The sequence below is a fragment of the Manduca sexta genome, chromosome 4 (genome assembly GCF_014839805.1).
Source record: "Manduca sexta isolate Smith_Timp_Sample1 chromosome 4, JHU_Msex_v1.0, whole genome shotgun sequence".
Lineage (NCBI taxonomy): Eukaryota > Metazoa > Arthropoda > Insecta > Lepidoptera > Sphingidae > Manduca > Manduca sexta.
Window position 1 is genome coordinate 7100655 of NC_051118.1, and position 22385 is coordinate 7123039.

General features: G+C 34.9%; 1 protein-coding gene across 1 annotated transcript in view; it reads right to left on the reverse strand.

The window, feature by feature from the left end:
• LOC115444470 overlaps window positions 1–22385 on the reverse strand; it is a 121680-nt gene that overhangs the window by 14966 nt on the left and 84329 nt on the right. Inside the window, 2 exon segments of the mRNA XM_030170240.2 lie at window positions 12173–12309; window positions 12673–12810. Coding sequence (XP_030026100.2) covers window positions 12173–12309; window positions 12673–12810 — 275 coding nt within the window.

Below are 22385 nucleotides of genomic sequence, written 5' to 3' on the forward strand. Positions count from 1 at the left end.
ACGATAATTTTTAGCCCAATTCGAACCCAGGCCCGCTGTGCGATAGTCCCACTCGTACCGCGTACGCATTACAAATATCGAGGCAATCAGACGACAGCTACATAACCCATGTAATAGGATGCAAGCTCATTTCCATTTACCTTAAAAAAAACGTATTTCCACCTACACGACCAGCAACGCATCTCTATGCCTTCTAATATTGCAGATGATCATGAACATTGATCACTTACCATCAGGTAAATTTCTGTTTCGGAAGACATAGATAGATATCTTTAGCAATACCAATAGATATCTTTAGCAATACCATGTCTACATTCAACAGTCTATTGCTGGATCACTTTAAAGATAACCATGCAAATTAATATTAACTTAAAAAATAATAATAATTTAAAAAATAATTATAATAATCTTTTAAATTCTAAATTAATAATATGTAAGTTATGATGCATGCTGTAGTTTACTGTAAGTAGAGAAACACAGCTATCTTCTGCCGTTATACTGCTACATGTGAAAATAATGTAATGTGTGTTCTCTGTTGTAAACTCTCAAAATAAATAAATAAATAAACCGTAAGCTCGTTTGCCCCCATTAAAAAAAAACATTTTATCCAACGCGGGGTTTGAACCGGGACCTCAGTGCGATATCTTACCGCGCAGACAATCCTCCACCAAGGCAGTCAAATTAATATGAACTAAACAATAAATATTCCCGTGCCGTAATAAGGAAATTGTTACAAAATAATTACTTCGGCCGTAAACTTGTGCTTTTAATGTAATATTAACATCAATTACTTTGGTAATAAAGTGTAAAATTGTATGAGAATTGAAATTATATTTACGTGCTAAAAGAAGCTTTATGTTTGCAGCTTTGCCTAAAAAAGGGGAATTAGCAAATCTATACGAATGTTATAAACATGAAGAGTTTGTTTGTTTCAACGTGCTAACCTCAGAAACTTTTTCCAGGGATAAAAAGCTATAATATTACTTCTAAGTGCTATAGGCTATTTTTCCCGGAAAAATTTTCCACCGGGCAAAACCGCGAGCACTAGCTATATATCAATTGGAAACCTTTTCGCGAAACTCAAATTATATTAACATAATAATATTATCAGCTCTACATTACATACTGTAGTTCTGAGCTCAGGAATTCTCAAATACTGAGAGAGTTTAGGCCTTAGTTCAACACGCTGGCCGATTGACACTTCGCAGACTTCACATACCTCCGAAATTCTTATGTAGAAAACTTTATTTTTCGTCATCATTAAACCAAGCAATAATTATAAATTTCAAAAACATGAATATTTACATTAACAGTCATATTGTTTTCTTCGAAATTATTCGTCTCATGTACAAAAGTATTGATTAGTTTTTTAAATCTTTATCATCCCTATACAAAAGGAGGCATGGCAGTTCTTGGAGGAACCCTTCACCTAAAACGGCTTCTTGAGCATTCATAAAAAATGACAATATAATATTATCCGATTTTATCAATTTTAATTGATATAATTTAATTTTGTTTCATTTACATCATACACAATTCTGATGCCCTGGTACTTGAACTATTAGAATCCTTTCAAATTATTTTTATAGTCGTAAAACTGTTCTATTACCTGAAGCTATCAGTCAAGCTTGAACCTGGGGTCAGCCCCTATTATAAATAAGAAATACCATTACCGCCAGGCAATTTTTCACCATCACACGTCACTTTGAAAACAGTTTGTATCGGAAACCAGACCTTAAACGCTAGGTTAGGGACAGACATTTTTAAATTGGTCTAGACTCATAAAAACTGACCAATTTGACGTTCTTATTAAAGTTCGGGATGGAAGCAGGTATGATGTAAATTTCATGGAATTAGGGGTAAGTTGGTGTTGCTTAATCTAATTCTTAGGAGTCTAAAGTTCCGAAACCCCTTTTGTGAGTTAAACAATTTCTCTGAAAACATTATTGGGAAGGCTGCGGTAGTATATATTAGTTTTTTATTTTAATATTGATAACCAGCCAGTATTGGACTGAAATATAAATAAAAAAATGCTTTATATTTCTTGCAAGAGTTTAAATATAAATATTTTTATATCCTACGTTACTTACTGTCCCTCTGCTGGGCACAGGCCTCGTCTACTGAGAGGGCCTTAGTCCACCACGCTGTAGTGCGGATTGGTAGACTTCACACACCCTCAAAATTCCTATGAAAACTTCTCAGGTATGCAATTTTTCTCAGAATGTTTTCCTTCACCATTAAAGCAAGCATTTACAAAGAATCCTATGTTACGCAAACAATTAGTAATATTAAGATTACAGTTGATTATAAAATAAGAAAAAAATGTTTAATACACATGAACCGATGTAAGCAATTTTAATAAAAACATTGACTCACGCATAACTCTACTTAAACATCACATTATAAAGGCGTGTTTATAAGTCAACCGGGATCAGCTATTTATAGACTAAGGTCCAATTATCCTTGTGATGTGACAGGTGTAAAATTAAAAAGGGAATAAAATAGCATGCTTTTTGTGTAGGGGCATTATTTATCTTACAGACTTGCGCTTTTTATAGGGCTGGTGACTTTGTAGTTATTAAGTTTTTTCATTCGATCATCGGTCTAGGTGAGTTTGGACTAGATGAGGCTGTGCTAAATTTAAAACATAAAAATAAACGTAGGTTTTTTTTAAACCCCGCGGTCAAACAGAAACCCGCGAATGGGATACTGGAATCCTCCAACTTAGCGACTACAGGGTCCAGGAAAGTTAGAAGGGGATAGCTGGGAAGAAAGTATGGGGAAAGGATGAGGAAACGTCTTAGGATGGTAGGAGAAGCCTAGGAACTGTTCGTGAGCCCTTACAGGCCTCAATGTGAATTGGCAAGCATGAGGTATACACGGTTAGCTGTGTGCTAGAGCCGCATGGGCGTGCATTCGGTGTGGAGACGGAGCGCACAAGAATTGCTTCAGAGGTGGAGGGGGGGGGGGGATAGAGGTAGGTTTGTGAAGCAGTTACTGAAATATTTAAGTGGATCTGTATGGTTGACTGGGAGCTTTGATTAACCCTAAACTGGGCCAGAAAAATATAAACGATTGTAAAATCGATATTATAATTGTTAAATCGATACAAATAATAAAATCGATATAAAGCCTATTCCACAACGTCACGCTTCCACCGATCACCGCAATATCAACGAATCAAGATCTCGAGAAATCTCATAGATTATCCACGCTATCGGGACCTGTCATAAATCATCTGCACTTTTTGTAGTGTTACGCGTTATAAAATCGATTTACAAAATCGATAATTATCATTTCGTTGATTTGTTTTTTACGAACGATTTGTAATCTGTGATTATCGCTTTAGTTTTGGCTGTTTTTCTTTTTTAAAGAAATGTAACTGCCTCGTTGCCTTAGTTAGCCAATTTTGAACCAAACTTGGTTCAAACGTCTGGACTTGACAATCCATAGGCTGTCTTCCAGCAAACATTGGACCAGACTCGGTTCAAACGTTTGGACCAGACCATCCATAGGCTAAAATCTTCCAGCAAACATTGGTTCAAAGCGGAACTTACAGTTATATCTTCATTATGTAATACTAAACAGTTATCTACTAAAGTGGGACTCGTCCGGGATTTGAACCCACGTGCTTCAGTACACCCACATTTGAACACTGCGCCAACGGTACATTCATCTCATGCTAGGATAATTCAAAACTGTGACCTTATTCGAAAATATTGAAAGGCACCATTTTAGAGCCTAAAATATAATGATCTAGGAATCGAATGTAGGACTTCACGGCAAATATTTTGGATTTTGCTGCTAAATAAAGAATATACCCCAAACCATGACCTTATTCGAAAATACTGAAAGGCACATTTTAAAACCCAAAATATACTAAACTAGGAGCCGAATGTAGGACTTTACGGACTATATTTTTCCAAAACCCCTAAAAACTATTATACTACATTTGTTATTTGAAGTATCCAACCTGACTTCCACAGGTTGACAATCGCTGCGCCATGAACTGTATACAAAAATCTACCTTATCAATTTTCAAATAAAGTTCTAAATCTTTTAAGAAAATACTATTTTCCCGAAGCTGTCTCGAATTTGTATTATGTTTTAAAATATACCTTAAGAAATGCATGTGAAAGTTCAAAATCATTAGCGTCTAAACCCATTTTCCTGGAGTCTAGAGTTCACTGTAATCGTATGCATGTAGTATGTATGTGCGCGTACGCATGTGTGATAATGCCTCGTGCACCACAGACGGGACTTAAACGGGCACTTTTAAATAATTAAGGGTCTCATTACACCATAAACAAAAGACACCTCACGTCATTCTGTTATAGGGTTGGACGAAGTGCATTTTAGGGTTATGGCGTGGATATTTTGCGGCAATTTAGAGATAGGGTTTAGGTATTGGATAGGTAGTTATTAAGCTGTATTTTAGGGTTATTGAGTGTTTATTTTGCGATGTTTAAGGGTTATTGCTTTTAAAGCTATAAAAAAATCTAAGAATTTTGTCTCGAAATAATTCCGAGTACAAATTGATGGAGAGATATTTTTATAGGGTATTAATAAAAATAAAATATTGGTAAAAAAATTTATTAAAATCTAAGAAAAGATTTTTTTTGATAATGAAATCATACCTTAGCCCGCACTGATGCTAATATAGACGCAACCAGCGTCAATGCAATATTTATAATAAGTACATTCTTCATAAAATATATAATATTTTTCTCTATAAAAACCATGAAGTGACAACCCTACCCGCGACCTTTCCAAGTTCATCCATCCATTTAAGGCTACGCTCGTTTGAGTTCGCAGAAACAACTACAGAAATTTTGATTTTTTTTTATTCAAAACAGTCTCACCTCTAGCTAGATTCAATTTTAATGCTTTTATACTTCGTATTAGGAACTATGAAAACTATAAATTAAAAATTATGACAGAACAGTCCAAAAATTAGTTACTATGAGCACCGTAAATTATTTTAGAATTTTTAGAGACATACTAGAAATTAATATTTACAGGCAAAAAAATATGAAACCGAATTCGCGACCTATCATTTTTCTGTCCGATCTCCACAGATGCTATTAAAAGCTACGCTAATAATATTGTATAAATAGATGTTTATAAATATTACTTATAGCCTTTGCCTGCGACTCCGCCTGCGTGGAAAGGATTTTCAGGGATAAAAAGTAGCCTATAGCATTCAGGAGTAATGTAGCTTCCTATTAGAGAAAAAAATTTCAAAATTGGTTCAATAGTTTCAGAGGTTTGAGTTTATAGCGGCTAATCAGCCGCTATAAACCTACAAACTCCCGAATATTTTTATTTTTAATATTAGTATAGATAAGAGAGAACAAAAAAAACATATTGGATAAATAACTGAAAATGACTTACAAGGTAATTAAAAGTGGCAATCCCTCTAGACAGTTATTATAGCTCTATCTCTTTTGTCTGTCACTAATGTAGTTATTGGACATTGGAGCCAATAGGCCATCTAATTGCTCAATTCATTTACCACTCAAAACAGTTAGGTGAACAAAACTTTAAATTAGAACTAAACTTTTTGCTTAAGATTTTAATTATGACTAATGAGTTTTTCACCAACAATGAGGTGTTTTTATTAATTGTAGTAATAAAAAAATGATGAAACGATTATCTTAAAAACATTTTAAACCTAGTTATAGTTTAAACAATAGAAAGGATCAAAATCTTGTCCACCTAATTGTTTTGAGTAGTATATTTCGTTACTCAAATCGAGCGATAAACTTGTTTATACACACAAATTATTTCTTGTCCCAATATAAATGTCTCTTATAATAACACCAGCCCTGTAGCATTCTGTCCCACTGCTGGGTACGGGCCTCTACTATAGAGGATCTAGGCCTTAGTCCACAACTTTGGAATAGTGTCGACGGACTTCACATACCTTTGAAATTCTTATGGAGAAATCTCAAGCATGTATTCCCACGAAGAAATGATCTGATATAAAACTTCCACTATACTTTAACTCTATAGAATAGGCTATGTGTCTATATAAAACATGGTTGAGTACATATATACTTGATTATAATCTGTTTGCTCAAATGCCAAATTAGACCAGCTTGCCATCGACTGTCTTCCTCAAAGCGGATGACCCCCTATCTGTGTGCCAAATTTCATCCAAACTTTGTCAGCATTAACTTCAAAGAAACAACCAAAAACCCTCACAAATGTCTACTAAATTACGATAAAAGTCATTACCATTATGCTCAATTCAATTATGCCGTGTCGCTGCATTTGTATCTAACCTCATTCACCATACTTCGACACAAATTTATCAGTAAACTGCCCTGCAAAAACCTTTACTATAATCCGTATTCTCATTACCGGAATACATATCACACCTACTTATCCCTAAATGGCCACTTATACAATAGTAATTCTAACTAACCTGCCTATTACCGAGAACTCGATAAAAAAAGGCGAACACTTTCTTTTCGAAATCGTGACAACCCTACTCGGAGTCCTAACAACAAGGTTCATCGAGGACAGTGCCCTGTGCAAACGAAACAATAACGCTACAACGTATTTTAGACTTTACTTGTATGTGGTAAGGTTTGGTATCGCTTGTGTAAGCTGTAATAGTAATTTTGCACGACCCGTGCATTCCTTTAACAATTACTGCGGTTGGTTTGGCGTTATACCGGTATAGTAGGGATGGTTTTCGCGTGTGCGTTTACGGGGTAAGTTTGCAAGAACTATACTGTAGGGATCCTGTTGCGTTACTATGGGTTGTCGAACAAAAATAGACAAAGAACGCTATGTTCTTTTGAGTGTGAAGACTTTATTACTTTTTTTTTGATTATGCACAACGCAATCTCATGGTGTCCATGATTGGAATATAATTTTACGTTTCTTTAATAATGATGTGTTTTGATTTGTTTTCGTTATGGCAAATGGGATTTTAAAATAAAATATAGACTTTTTGGGGAACGGCCACTCTTATATAATTTTGGATACGGGATCTTTAAGCTGCAACTTTTTATATTCAAAGAGTAACAAAAATGTATAATCTATAATAAATATATTTCTCAGAGAATGAAAATGAATCTCTACTTCTTACGATTTATTTTTAGTACTTCCTTAGTCTTTAGGTTTTTAAAACAACAAACTTTTGCATCGTTTAGATTGCAACTATGAGTTAGCTATAGATATCATTAAGGCATTTTTAAAATGTCTATCTAGACATATACTTACAGTCTTATAAATTTTTCGCATAGCTATGCTTAGTTAAAACACAAATTTACTCGATCAGCTGTAAGTCAAACCTGCCATCTTGCCTCTTAATAAGGATTAAACTAGGAACCGGTGATGTTTTTGACAACTATTAAAGCAATTCTTAACCACTTCTTAACGCTAAAACAAGTTTATAAGTAAGACTTATAATGTCTCTTCAGAAATTACTCAAGATATGGTCCCGAGGAAATCGTCAAAAACTACAATTGACAATGATTTCTTATGTTTACGCGAATGTTAGGCATTGAAATTAACACGGGGGACTGAGGTGTTGTTCATCAGTCCCTCCCGTGAGCATGAAGGCTGCAAAATCTTCGAAACGTCGGGAGACAAAAAAAAATACTGACCGCGATAGAATCCGAAAATTAGTTTAATTTCAATACAATTAACAAATAAAAGGGAAAAAATCATCGTTGTAGGAATTTTGTAAACCCGCCATAGTGGCCCACGTGAGTGTCGCATTCCGGGATTAGCCTAATTATCCGGTTGTAGCAAAAATATATACGACATATAAAGTCTAAAATAGAAGAAACCATTGAATTTTGTTGAAAAATCCGCAAGTTATAAGCCATTGAAATTAGGTAAGTAGTGAGTGTCAAAAAACAGGAAAAGAAAAGGAACTAACTTCTTGTATACAGGGATATAACTCTATAAACTGTTCTTGGTGGCGGGTAATTTCCTATAAACATAAAACTGAGAATTAAAAATAATTATTTAATTTAATAAAAGAGCTAAATAATTGTGGAAACTTAATTGAGCCATGTGCGACTTAATTTGCTTTATGTTATTCATTATTGCTTGTGTGTTTCCCTTAAAAATCCAATAAATAAATAAATAAAGGCCTGGCTTATACGGTTTGTAAGTATTCTAACTATCGTGTTTGTATAATTCATTTAAAAAACGTGCATGCGCAGTAACTCTTGTTCAACTCAATAAGTAATGATAAAAATCGCCGGGACTATTCTAATGGAAGTACGCTTTGTCCCGGGCTGGGCACCTGATTAATCGACCCTCGCACGGCCATAAAGTTACGTACGTGTGTGGGAGAAGTCAGGGGAGAAAGCGGGTATTGTTTTGGGATGTTCCGCTAACGCTCATTGACGCATATTTTATAGACACGAACGTCCATATAAACTGTTTGTTCAAAATCTGAACTAAAATGGCTACCAAAACGTCATTGTTATAACCTATTTATTCAATTGAACAACAAATAATTTTCCTTTGACTAATATTTTTCATTCAAATATAGGTTTACACTTTGATTCGAGTTGTTATATCATGAGCGCCACTCCTTACACAACCATAAGCTGTCAATATCGATAATAGGTACTAAAGTCAGTTTGAATTGATTGCAGTTCAATTCAGTTGAACACAGTGAATATTCGGAACGCCAAATCTAGTACGTAGTACATATAGATCGATGCTAACGCTTGCGGTTGGACGCACCTAGCCTTATTAAAAGTTGTCACCACGGCCATTATATTTAAAATGATAATATTTTTAAGTTTAAAAAATGCTAAAATAGCACCTTTGTCGCCCAGAAAAACAATGTGCCATCTTCCTAGTAGTAAATGTTACTGACAGGTCGGAATAATTGACTACCTTTCCTATTCCTTAACGCCCGAAATTAATTATAATCAATCCTAATCCAATGTATGCTAGCCTGCATGAATGCAATGTATGAAGTCTAGCATCGCATTCACGGTTCTAAAATATATAAATGGTGCTAAAAGTAATATTTTGCTAATTAACATTAGGTAATAAGCTTATAGAGACACGGCCGTCACTAATTATATTCATCAGGGGCCTTATTCTCTATCCCGCACGTTATTTTGACAGTGTGTAACAAGCACGTAACACAACGCATCATGTTTAGGACTATAGAAATTTGGCTTACAGAATACCATTCCACGCACATTTCTCGGAGATAACATGACACGGCCGCGTTACGCGTTTACACTATCATACAGAATAAGGGCCCAGCTGACTGATCAAGAGACTCTTGCTCGTTTATATAGGTAATATCACGGCATGGCACTATTTGGTTTAAATTTTTATGTAATATTTCAGATTTTCTTGTTTTTATTTATATTTTTATTCCAGTTTTTATTCACTTTTTGGCTTGATAATTGCTATTTTAATGTGGATATTTTGCTGGATTGTGTTACGTTTAGTGTTAATTTATTTTAAAGCAAAATTATATTTATCGAATATTAATTAAATAAATAAATAAAATATACCATCTAAAATATTTTGAAACACAACATCTAACAGATTTATTTTAACGCAACCAAATAATTTTCCGCTCCGCTACCGCTCATGATTACCGCTACCGCTCATCACTTAAACCGTCCATTGACGATTCATTACATTACAGCAGTATAAAATCAATGCGTTCTTCTATCTGCGCAGTCACATTAACTTGGACAAGTTTAACTCTCGTATGAATACTTGCTTAAAGGGATGTGCTTCGTGTATAAATTAAATTGTTTTTTAATTTTTTTATACGTGTGTTTTAAATATTTTTTTTTCATTCTTATTTGATTATAGATACATAACGAAATCTCTGCTGCAATTGTTTTGTCCATTGGTCTTACAAACATGTTACTATTTTACTCGTATTTACTAGTATAATGAATTTATACATATTCTAAGATTTATATCGCATTAATCACAAAATGTGTAAGAAGGTAATTGTCTAATCAAATAAGTTACATTATTAATAATTAAATCGTAGTTTCCGTTATACCTATTATATAATTGATTAATACATATAACACTAGCTTCTGCTCGCAGCCGGGCTTGCGTGAGAATGAGTTGTGACAAATATTAAAAAAGTAGCGCATTTTCTTGGGATTCAAATTTAATTGTGAAAGCGAAATGGACAGACATAATCATCATCATCATCAGCCGCTGTATGTCCACTGCTGAACAACAACCTCCCTCAAATATTTTCGGATCGACCTATTGGAAGCCACCCGCATCCAGCGACTAACGACTTTTATAGTTCATCAGACTTAGCATTTATAATAATATTAACTCGAGACACATGATTTTCCTTACGTCTTTATTGCATTTGCGAGAATTTTTATCCGTAGCAAAAGTTCTATTGTTAACTTTTCTGACATATCTTATATTTGTTTATCTTTGTGTCAAATTTCATCCAAAACTATTCGGCAAGCTTTGATAACTTAACAAGTAAAGCAGGTTTGACCTATTGATATCCATAAAGCTTGTATCTATAGGACCAGGAACTTAATATGTTCTTATTGTTATAAGTGAAATTAATAAGTTCAAATATAATTCATAACTCAATCATGTTAATAAGGAAGTCATCAGTCAGCTAAATTAAACATGAGGCGTCTTTAAGTTTATGTAACCGCTCTTACAGTTTATTCACACACTATTTTTGTTTTCTAGGCATTTCTCTTGTGTCCTTAGTATGAAAGGATGATTTATTTTTTTAGTATTTCTCTTAGCTCTTAGCATGCATGGGTGATTTTTCTGAAAGCCTAAAACCCACTTTTTCCAATATTTCTTCCCTACCCACTGTGGGTTATATTTAACTTTAATTAAGCTTGGTTAATTTCACGATCATGTCGCTCCGTGTATCCGCTTTTACGAATGTTCATGCACTTTTCTCGTTGTAATTTTTTTTTATTAAAACTCTTTCCACTTCCTTCGCAGGAACCAACAAAATACTGTTTATAATGTCCTCATTGAAACCCATAGTTTATACTATGGGTTTCAATGAGTGGACCTTATGGTCCACTCCGCACACCACTAAGGGTGTTTATGGAAGGTAGAGATCATGTAATTATAGACAAACCGATGATTTTTACTAGTTACTTTGGTGCATACATCAAGTAAAGACTATTGTTGTATCTTTGGGAAATTATATTATATCAGCTTTTGCCCGCGGCTCCGCCGGCGTGAGTAAGTTTATCATAGAATCCGAAAGCTAGTTTTATTTCGATACCTAACATTTGCGTAAACATAAGAAATCATTATAGCTTCTCCCCTTAAATACGCTAATATGGCAAAAAAAATCCATTGTTAGCTTTGTAGATTCATGTAATGGTGTTGAATTTATATTAAAAAATATAAGTATGTTATGTATGTAATATGTTGCCTGCAGCATAGATTTTATGACTATCACGGAATTGAGGGTCCGAAGGGCTTTTAAGGTATCGTAGAGAAATGGCCACTAAACTTATTAGATTGTAGTTGTAAACAATTGTGGCATTTGAACCTTTAAGAAACATTTAAATTGTTTAATAGATGTAACATTGTAAATTAAAAATATTTAATGTTCATTTGGTTATGAAAAATGAATTTTGCGAGTGTACTGTTTGATTCCTGCGTTTTAATAAGAATGATAAATATCAAACAAAAAAAAATTATGTATGTATTTTGGTTTACTGCCAATTTCAAATAATCCTATCAACTATCTTCGGGTAGGCAGTAAAAATGAACCAATCAGAACGAAATATATTTGGTATGCTTCCAAATGAATTATTTACGGTCAATATATCGGTAATTGTGTACGGTCTTCGCTATTCGGACTCGTCTAACACCAGTCAAGTATACTATAATAAAGCTATACATAAAAACCGTCTAAGATCTAACACGTGTATAACGCAATGCCAGAGATATTTAAACCAAATCACCTATTTAATGCTTCTAGTTTTTTTTTTAAGATCTCAAATTGGTTTAATTCAATTAATTAATGTTTATTGTTAGTATTAGTGTTAAAACTTAATGTAACTATTGTTTTTTTTTTTATAAGCTGTGTAATTGAATGCTGTGTACAGTAGTAAATGGACGCAAGTGTAATTTTTTTTCTGTTGTCTGTATCTGTACCGATAAATAAATAAATAAATAAAAAGCTACTCACATTCCCCTGTGGGTCGATAAGCTGTGCGTATTTGGGTGCCTTCGCCTTGCTGCCGTCCGCGAACACGCCTGCAAGTCGGAGCGGCGTGCCCGGCCGCGCCGCCGACCGCTCGTACTGCGCGCCCACTCTGCCGCTTTCTAGAAGGAAGTAGATGGTTGTAGAGAAGTAAGCTGATAATAGGTGTGAAGAAAGAGTATGGTGAATTTGATGGCCTCTGAGAAGTTGATAATCATATATGTAATACAGTAAGGAATGAAAAACGATTAAGGAAAATGTGATGCTGATTTGTTCTTTAAGGAACTAAGATTGGATGATAGGGATTTATAATTTCTGTAATTTTCATAAAAACATACTTACTTTCATCAATAGTCAGGCAAAAACAATTTCAACAAGAGTGATAGGTTTTATTTATGGATTTAATAATTCCTTTGACATAACTTATTTAGCTCTTCACAGAATCATTAACAAGGAATTTATTAAACAGCTTATCAATCCCTTACCAGAAGCAGGTCGCGCCCTGTACGCGGAGATGGCCCGCGGGGAGACGAGAGCGAATGCGCGTGCGCGCAACAGAGCCGAGATGGACCCGCGCGGCGAAGCCAGCGCACCGCCGCGGCATCCGCATGCCGAAAACCACCCTGTGAAAAGAAACTTTGATATATTTTCTTTCGAAATATTGTGGAGATGTAAAAATAATATAAAAAAAAAAACATTAAATATGTATGTACAATGAAAAATAACAAAGAAATAATAAGTGCTGACACCTTTAGCTAAGAAAAGTTAGGTAGAGGAATAACGAGGGCATCTAGTTTCGCCGAAGTTACGTATATTATTATATTATCGATCTAGCCTGTAGATATATCGAGAGCAAATTCCAATCTTTGTGTAGCGTAAATTCTGAATTCATCGCAGTCTAAAAATAACGCAAGCAAAAAAATTCAATAAAGCTAATTTCCCAACACATTAAAACCTCATCCGTTCAGACTTTTTTAAACGTGTAAATAAAATAATAAAACTACTATTTTTGTAGATTATCGTTATTAATATTATGGCAACATTGATGTAATACATTTTTTATTCTGTCACCCTTGTAGTCGGTAAAAAGTTATTATAATAATGTCAACACCAGTAGTCTTGTAGGCATCATATTTTTTGCGATAAATAAAGGTTAATTGCATGGTATTCTGACATTTATAGGTTAGTTGCAGGAATAATCTTTTGTTCTACGGTTTTATGGAATTTATTTACGACTTTCTTACATGTAAGAATTACCTTTTTATGTTTTTTACGTTTGTTGTGATGGGTTAATTAATTATGAATTGTTTATTTTCCGGTTTGTGCCAGTTCTTTTATAGGATTTAATATCCTAGTAAAAATAAAAAAAATATATAAATTTTCTTTTGTAGCCTGCAACTCAAAATTTTGAATCTATGGCATAAAAATTTGAATTTAGAACAGCTCAAACTTACGAACGAAAAGAATAGGAAACGTTGCTCTTATAAAAAATTGAATTTAGAACAACTCAAACTTTCGAACGAGACACTGTCCTTCTCAAAGATGGCGCTCAATAACATTACATATTTTTTAAGCGTAGTGCATAATTACCCAAATGTCTTCACAAAATTCCCATTAAATACCAGTCTGGTCTAGTATTTTAATTAACACATTTGTTGGCGGGGTCGCGTGCCGGCCGTTAATGTGTTCAGTCCACCTATCTAAATGTCAGTGCCGATTATGTGGTACACGCAAGCTTTTGTTTTTACAAAGGATAGTTATGTAAAAGGCTTGGATATTTTTTATACAAGCGCGGCAAAACGAGCCCACTGCACTCGAAAATGGTCTGGGGTCCAATATACAAGATGCCTTATATTGGATCTTATTCTTCAGCAGTCGTCACAAATATGCCGGCTGTTGGAACCGATACACAGGCCGATTCCGGAACGCGACATATTTATGTGGGCAATAAGGCGGGTTATAACACTTTGATAAAATATATCCTACCAACAGAACAAAATTAGAAATCTCGGAAAGTATTTGTGAATAAATATTAGTAGCACAGTATTTTAAAACTCTGACAAGACGAACAAATCTCTCACATAGGTAAGCCATGATTTCCAGAGCTTTACGTTCAAGCATTAGTCATAATATTAATTCGAAGTTAGTGTTGCATCTGATTATAATATCGATTAAAAATGCAAATAAACTCTTAATCTTACTGACCCTGTTTTACATTATCAGATGTAAAAAAGTAACAATATTGTATTTCATTCATAAAGGATTATATCGAGTATATGTGTATTACAGTATATAAGTGCATAAACAATATGCATTACAACAATATTTGGCAAATACATGAAATGCGCGCGAGTCACGGCGGCAAAGCTACGCGACGTGGGTGCGCGCAATTGTTTGTATTGTTTTAATGCGTATTGTATGTGCCCACTTATATAGTTTAATAAACGTATAGTAACTGAATACCCGGTAATATTAGGTAATTTTTTTTAAAAATATTTTGCTTTCGTCAAACCTTTCAACCGTCGATCCCGCTAATATAAGTTAAAATTACACACACACACACACACACACACTCACAACATCACGCATTTATCCCCGAAGGGGTATGCAGAGGCGCAACCAAGGCACCCACTTTTCGCCAAGTGTGTTCCGTCCTATGATGTGATAGGGGGCGAGCCTATCGCCATATCAGGCACAAATTCCAAACTCCGGGCTGATACTGAGCAGAAAAACCCAAATATAATTTTGCCCGACCCGGGATTCGAACCCAGGACCTCAGAGCGCTGTCGTACCGCGCATGCAATACAACTACGCCACCGAGGCAATTAAAATTGTTTGAAAAGAATGTCGCTTAAGTTATTAATCCTTTTAACCGTCGACATTTGAAAGAGTAAATTAACGCGACCTAATTCTCAATCAAATACGAACACAAATGCAGGTCAGTGTGGAACGGGTTTTATATTTTGTATCCAAATCTCGTTTTGTTTTTGGGCCAGCGTCCGGCCGACATCTTAACCCATTGATCCTTTTTGGGGAAACTGGTAATTAAATATGCCTTTGTTCGATGGGATGACGTATATTTCGTGGTGAGAGGGTTGTTCGTATGGAAATTTAAAATTAATTTATTATCTATTTTGCGAGCTTATAAATCAACTTATAAACAGCAACGAAAAAAACAATTGTATGTTTTCTTCTCTGTATCATTTACTGTAGTTTATACCGTAAACTGATTTTGAAAAGAGCAACGCTAGTTTCTTGCCCGTTCTCCTCTGGTAAGAATTGCTTCCCGAACTGGTGGTAGACTTAATATTGACGGCATCTAAGTAATGTATAACACACTCCATTTACCATCAGGTAGAATGGGGCCATACTTCTGTAATACTTTGGTAGCTTAATTTTTTTTTATTGTGAATATTGTATCATTATTTTTTCAATAAAAATACTACTAAAATTGTTGATTCCCTTCATTTTCTCCTAAAGTACACATAATTTCAATATGCAATCAATACTATTAAATAGTTAATTCAATGGGGACTTTTTTCGTAGTTTAAAATTTTCAAAAAGACCTATAATTGATTTTTAATCGCATTATTCGTAAATCTTTGGATATTCTCGCAGTCACTCGTGCCCCGAAAATGTATGGATGGAATTCTCAAGGCCATTTGCTTAGAGGAAGGTCTTAAGTTAAATAATAAACTAATTAATAAATTGTAGACAATGTTTGATGTAAGACAGAGTTTTTATGGTTCCCTAGTACAAATTGCAGCTGTGCATGACTAGGATAACAGCAATTTACAACAGTACATGCTTTCAGATGTCCTAATTCCGTATTACACATGTATTAAATGAATTCAGAAACAAATTAAAAAAAACTGCTTCACAATTTTCTACCTTCTTTTCATGCACCTACCATGTTAACTCTGCACCACCCTAAGATTGACTGGTAAATACCTATGGCATTCAGTCCGCCTATATACTTTTGTATATGATGTGCTATAAATAAATAAATAAATAATAACTCGACATTGGCTAAATGCATCTCAACTGCGAAGCCAAAAAGGAAAAAAAATAAATAAAAACTGCAGTCGCTTAGATTGTTTTCTATGAAAAATAAATTACAAGTGCCGGATAGACAGAAAAAGACTTTTTTTTTCTGGTATCGACTAGGTCTTTGTACCAGGGTAACAGCTAGACACAATAGTGTACGCTGTCAAACGCCATTGGCCAGACACAGCCGGTCGGATATAACTAGATCGTTACCCTTAGTGGACGCGAACAAAAAGTTCTGGCTTGCGATCGGGCACTCTCACTGGCACAGACTAGACGCGGACAGAGGTTTTGTCTAATATTAATTTGATGTTTTTAGTTGACGACAACGGCCTACATCGTTAGACCTCACTACACACTCAAATATATAAATGGAGACATTAGGCAATAAAATAATAGTCAATCCAGTTCAATAATTATATTTGCAGTTTATTTGAGGACCGTTAGTTCATCCATTCAACTGTTCCAGACTTTTTGAAAATAAATTAAACTACTCAGTATTTGGTTTAAAATATTCCGTTAAAATAAAATAAGGTTATATTTTTTCTCTTCCTAATATTTTAAGTAGTCCCGTCTCAGAGCCTACATAATAATAATGGTACCAAACCGTTTAAATAAACAGAAAACAATAAGAATAATGTTTATAAATTGCGCAATAAAAATCAAATGCAATTTATCGTCAAACACTTGCAGACAATGAGATTTTTAAACTGTATTGCGACTGCTTACTAATGACATGTAAATAAGAACTTAAGGCTATTAATCTTAGAGTTTATTGTTGAGTCTTCTTTATTGCATCGACCTAGTTTTTCGTGAATTTATTTTCAATACAAAAAAAAAGCGGCTATAGCCTAGTTGGGTGTGGAACGGTCTGCCAATACGAATGTCCGCAGGTTCAAATCCCAAGGGCACACACCTCTGACTTTTCTAAAAAAAAAAATCATGTGTGTATTCTTTGTGAATTTATCGTTCGCTTTAACGGTGAAGGAAAACATCGTGAGGAAACCTACACACCTGAGAAGTTCTCTATAAGAAATTCGAAGGTGTGTGAAGTCTACCAATCCGCACTAGACCAGCGTGGTGGACTAAGGCCTAATCCCTCTCAGTAGTAAAGGAGGCCCGTGCTCAGCAGTGGGCAAGTATATAATACAGGGCTAATATTATTATTTTATTTTTTTTATTTTCAATACAACTGAACGGTGAGACGAGGTAACTGCTCGCCTGAATATACAGTAGGAACTTCATTTGAACATTATGTAACATTGAATAAAGAGGCTATGCTTTTGAACTGCGGTTGGCATTCTGACTCATATTGCCAAGTCGCAAGTCAAGTCGAATCGTGCTATCTTATTAGTTAATGTTAGCCATTGGACTACAATATCGTGAAAATTTAAATACCACAGTGCTGGCAATGTGCTAGCAGTCATTCATTCATTCACCATATTCATTCACTCATCACCACGGAGTCTCACAATATCCTCAATGAAATTAAAAAATATTCTAATTATAATTAACAATACACATAGATATTAGTTCAGGTGAATAATGTATCGATAAGTCTATCGCTAAGATATGTCATTCTCATGCATTACGTTAGCGTTAACGATTGTAAAAAGCCATCTTGGCTACGCGCACTGAATAGATTTCGATAAAACGTACACTGACGAAGCACGTATTGAGAGACGCAATAAGTACGCAGTGGGATATCTCCAAGAAAAGATTTTCACAAAGACCTTGAACAAAAATTTAAATATTCATTTTCTTTGTAGTCTTTTAAACTCGACATTCAGTTATCAGCGATAATTAATACATTTTTAAATTGCATATTCAGTGACAATAAGACGAAAATAAAATTTTATTCAACGTAATGTCAGCTTTGTACGCGTTGCAACTTACAAAGAACAGGTTTTGACGACTGTTTATTAATTTGTTGTATAAGGGCTTCCGATAATGATTTTAATCTTGTCGTGTTTTTGGGGTTATGTTATGCGTTCAAATGTATATGTTTTTTTATAACAGAACAATTTTCTAACCTAACCTAACCTATACAGTACCATTCCAAAATAATTTCATTTTTTTTTATTTCATTGTAAATCTATGCATTTTAAAGCATTCACCAGCCGCTTGTTTGATGCAGCTGGGTTTTTATAAAAGAAGAACTAGGGTGCTGCCATAATTATCACTATTGAAAATGAATCATAATCTCATTTATTGTATCCCTTTTAACCCTAGTTTGACGGACATACAAAAAATTGACTTCAACAATGCGCGTACGAAAAATTAACGCACATATTATTCTTCGACATTTTCTAATAGCTGAAATCTCTACTCCGTACCACACTATTCGGGATCGCTCAACGTTTTATGGGTAATTTTTATGGGCGAAACAAAAAACAGGATCGCTTGGCCCGCCGGTGCATTCGACCTCGCGCCAAGGACGCCCACGTTCCATCGCGAGCAAAAAGTGCTGCGAGCGAAACGAGCGACTTGACTTTGTCCAAATGATTGATGGATGACGAAAATTGTTGTGTAATTGCATATTTCATTTTGTAATTTTTTACGCTTACGCTTTTTAAGGCGATGTGGATCACTTATGTATGATTTATTGCATTAATCAGTGGTTTTTAACAGTTCCTTAAACGAAGTTTTAGGATACTATTGACGTATATTCTATAGACACGAACGTCCATATAAACTATTTGTTCAAAATCTGAACTAAAATGGCAACGAAAACGTGTCTGTTATAACCTATTTATTCACTTGAGCAACAAATAATTTTCCTTCGACTAATATTTTTAATTTAAATCCAGGTTTACATTTAGACTCGAGTTTTTATATCATGTGCGCCACTCCGTACACAGCCACAAGCTGTCAATATTGACCATACTAAAGTCAGTTTGAATGGATTGCAGTTCATTTCAGTTGAACACAGTGAATGTTCGGAACGCTAAATCTAGTACGTAGTACATATATATCGAAGGGCACATTGCTGTCTTCACTTTCATCAAACACGTCATCATCATCAGCGCAGGATATCCACTACTGAACATGGGCCTCCTCCAAAGGTTTCCAAACCTTATTGGAAGCCCGCATCCAACAACCTCCTGCAACTTTTATGAGGTCATCTGTCCATCTCGTGTATGTCCGACGCTGCGCTTGATTCATCAAATACTTACCTCATATAAATTCTAACACAGAAAGAATGATTAAAATCTGGTAAGAAATATAAGCCTTTACATTCCATAGAAGAGATAAATGTCAAGAAACAGAAAAGAAGCGCAATACACGCACGTGACGTCATCGGGTATCGATGCGTGCGAAAGAAAGAGATGAAGCGATAATCCCACTATGCGCCTACTCCTCAGGAACGCTTAGAGTTTTGAAGTATCAAGTTGAAATTTATAGCAAATACCTACTCGGGTTCACTACTCTTTCAGATTTGAAATAAAATTAATAAGTCCCGGCGATCAAGATATGTGTTTATTTCGAATATTTTGTGATTTCACAAACGTATCAAAACTTATAGGGTACTTTCCGTTGACCTAAAGTCTTAAAATTTGGCAAGAAGCATAGTCTTATAGCACATACAAAGGAACAATCCAAAGTAGGTAAATATGTACTATAATAACAAAAAAACAATAGGGGACCGGCCTATGCTTGATTTTGTACATTATTCTATATGTAATGGTTAATACTACGAAAAAGAAGCACTCCTGCAAAAACTGCATTAAAATTGGTTAAAAAATGAGCTAGTGATTCATATTTAAAATATTGTAATATGTAGAAGTGGGCGCGATGTGGGGATATCGCTTCATCTCTTTCTTTCGCACGCGTCGTAATTCCCGATGACGTCACATGTGGGTATTTCGTCTCTTTTCTGTTTCTTGTTAATTACCCCTTCCACCGAAATTCAAAGACTTATAACTTGTTGATTTTTTACCGGATTTTATTAATTCCTTCTGTGTTATAATTTATATTATGTAAATATTTGATAATATTAATGAACAAAAATGAGTCCGGTACCCTATTCGCATTTGTTTAGGTCCTATAGTCTTAAAATTTTAATTTTATTTATTAGATGTGTATCCAAATGTTATTTTCAATTATTTAATGTTCGTTGTTTGTAAAACTTTTTCGTCCTTACTTCCCGACTAGGTATCGAACCCGAAACCTCCCAACAACCTACAAACATAAACCACACCGGAGTGAATCAAAAATCCAGGTCATTAGTCTTTGAACGCTATCTTGTACAATCGGATTCCTACTGTCGGCGCCAGAGCTAGCACTCGGCTGATAACCGCTATCAGGGCTGGCAAGGAAATACATTAGCAACATTATCTATAGGATCAAGCATAGATCGAGCGAAGACAGTGGAAACAAGGAGTTGAGATAAGGAGCCGTTCAAGTGTTACGTAACGCAATTTTTTGAAGATTTTTGACGTCTTCCTGTACGCCCCTGACCCCCTCAAAAAGTTATAATAATAATAATATAATAATATCAGCCCTGTATTATATACTGTCCCACTGCCGGGCACGGGCCTCCTCTACTACTGAGAGGGAAATAGTTATGCAACTCTAAAATTACATTTTGTTTCGCAAAGTACCGAAAAAACGCTAAAATACCTTTGTTATTGTTTTAAAATAAAAAATCCAATGTTACGTAACGCGTTGTTCGAATCCCCCCTCCCGCGCTTGTAACGCAACGTAACATTTTACATGACCCCCCTCTCCTCCAAATTCCGTTACGTAATACTTGAACAGTCCCTACTGTGTTGAGTCTAGTCATATTATTTGAAAGGCAGTAGCCAACTTGCCTCTTTACTGTCATTAACCCATTTACCAGCGGAATGTTTTCTGGCAAACATGACAGTTACATGACATTACGTGTGTCACGGGAATATAACCTTATTATTTACTACATAATAAGATTCTTTTTCCGTGACACGCGTAATGTCATGTAACTGTCATGTTTGCCGGCAAACATTCCGATGCTAAATGCTAATAGAAAACAGAAAAATTTAGGGGAATGAAATATCGTATCGATAAGTCTATCGCTAGGAAATGTTACTCTCATACACAAAGTTAACGTTAACGATTGTAGATAGCTGTAGTTCTGCCGCAGCTAAGGTTCTTTAATTTAAAAATATAGGAAGCCGAACGGCCTCATAAATTGTATTTTTTTTTAAATGATTAAGGCATTATTGAATTTTGTAATAATATTTTAATTTCCTTGGTCCTGCGACGTAATTTTATGAAAATACGTGTCAACCTGAATTCGATACAATTATGATAAGATGCTGATGTAATTGTTCCGGATTGAGGTAATAATAATGTTCCCGTGATAGAAATATTTCTCAAAGCCACTAACTCTTAATTATCCAAATAGGACAGAATATACTTCAAACCTACAAACAGAAATTATCCAACTTGGAACAAACTAGACCTCAAGCCTACAGAATAATAAATTCATACACAACCAGGCTGATGTTATCATAATATTTTATAGTCCACTGAAAAAAGGTTCCTATACAACCTACATGGTCTAGACATATTGTCCAAAAACGCAGATCTTGCGATCTACGAAAGCCGTTGACCCCAGAATCGGACATGGCGGATGTTCTACCGAATCTCACTTGTGATTCCACTCAGTTATTTTGTTTTCTGCGGCTTGATTTATTGTTAATTGTTTGCATTTACGGTAAAACAATGTGGAAGTTTAAATCAACTTGGTATTTATAGTCAGTTTGTCTGTTACATTTATAGTGTTAGATATCTAATGTGTATATATATATATATATATATACGGGCACAATGATGTGACCCCACTACTGATGGTATGTGGGGATTGACGAGAGATGATTACACCTCGGTAGTCGACACAATTATGCCGGCCTATTGGAACTGAATATACACAGGCTGTGGTAAGCGTAGTGGGGTCCAATAGACTGTCGACTAACCAGAGATGATTACTCCTCGGTAGTCGACACAATTATGCCGGCCTATTGCAACAGGATATATACAGGCTGATCTCGGAACGCGACACTTACGTGGGTCACTATGGCGGGTTTATTGCTAATATTATAAATGCTAAATTTCGTCAAAATGGTTGTATGTTAGAAGTAAACTGAATGGATTTGGATGAAATTTGGCA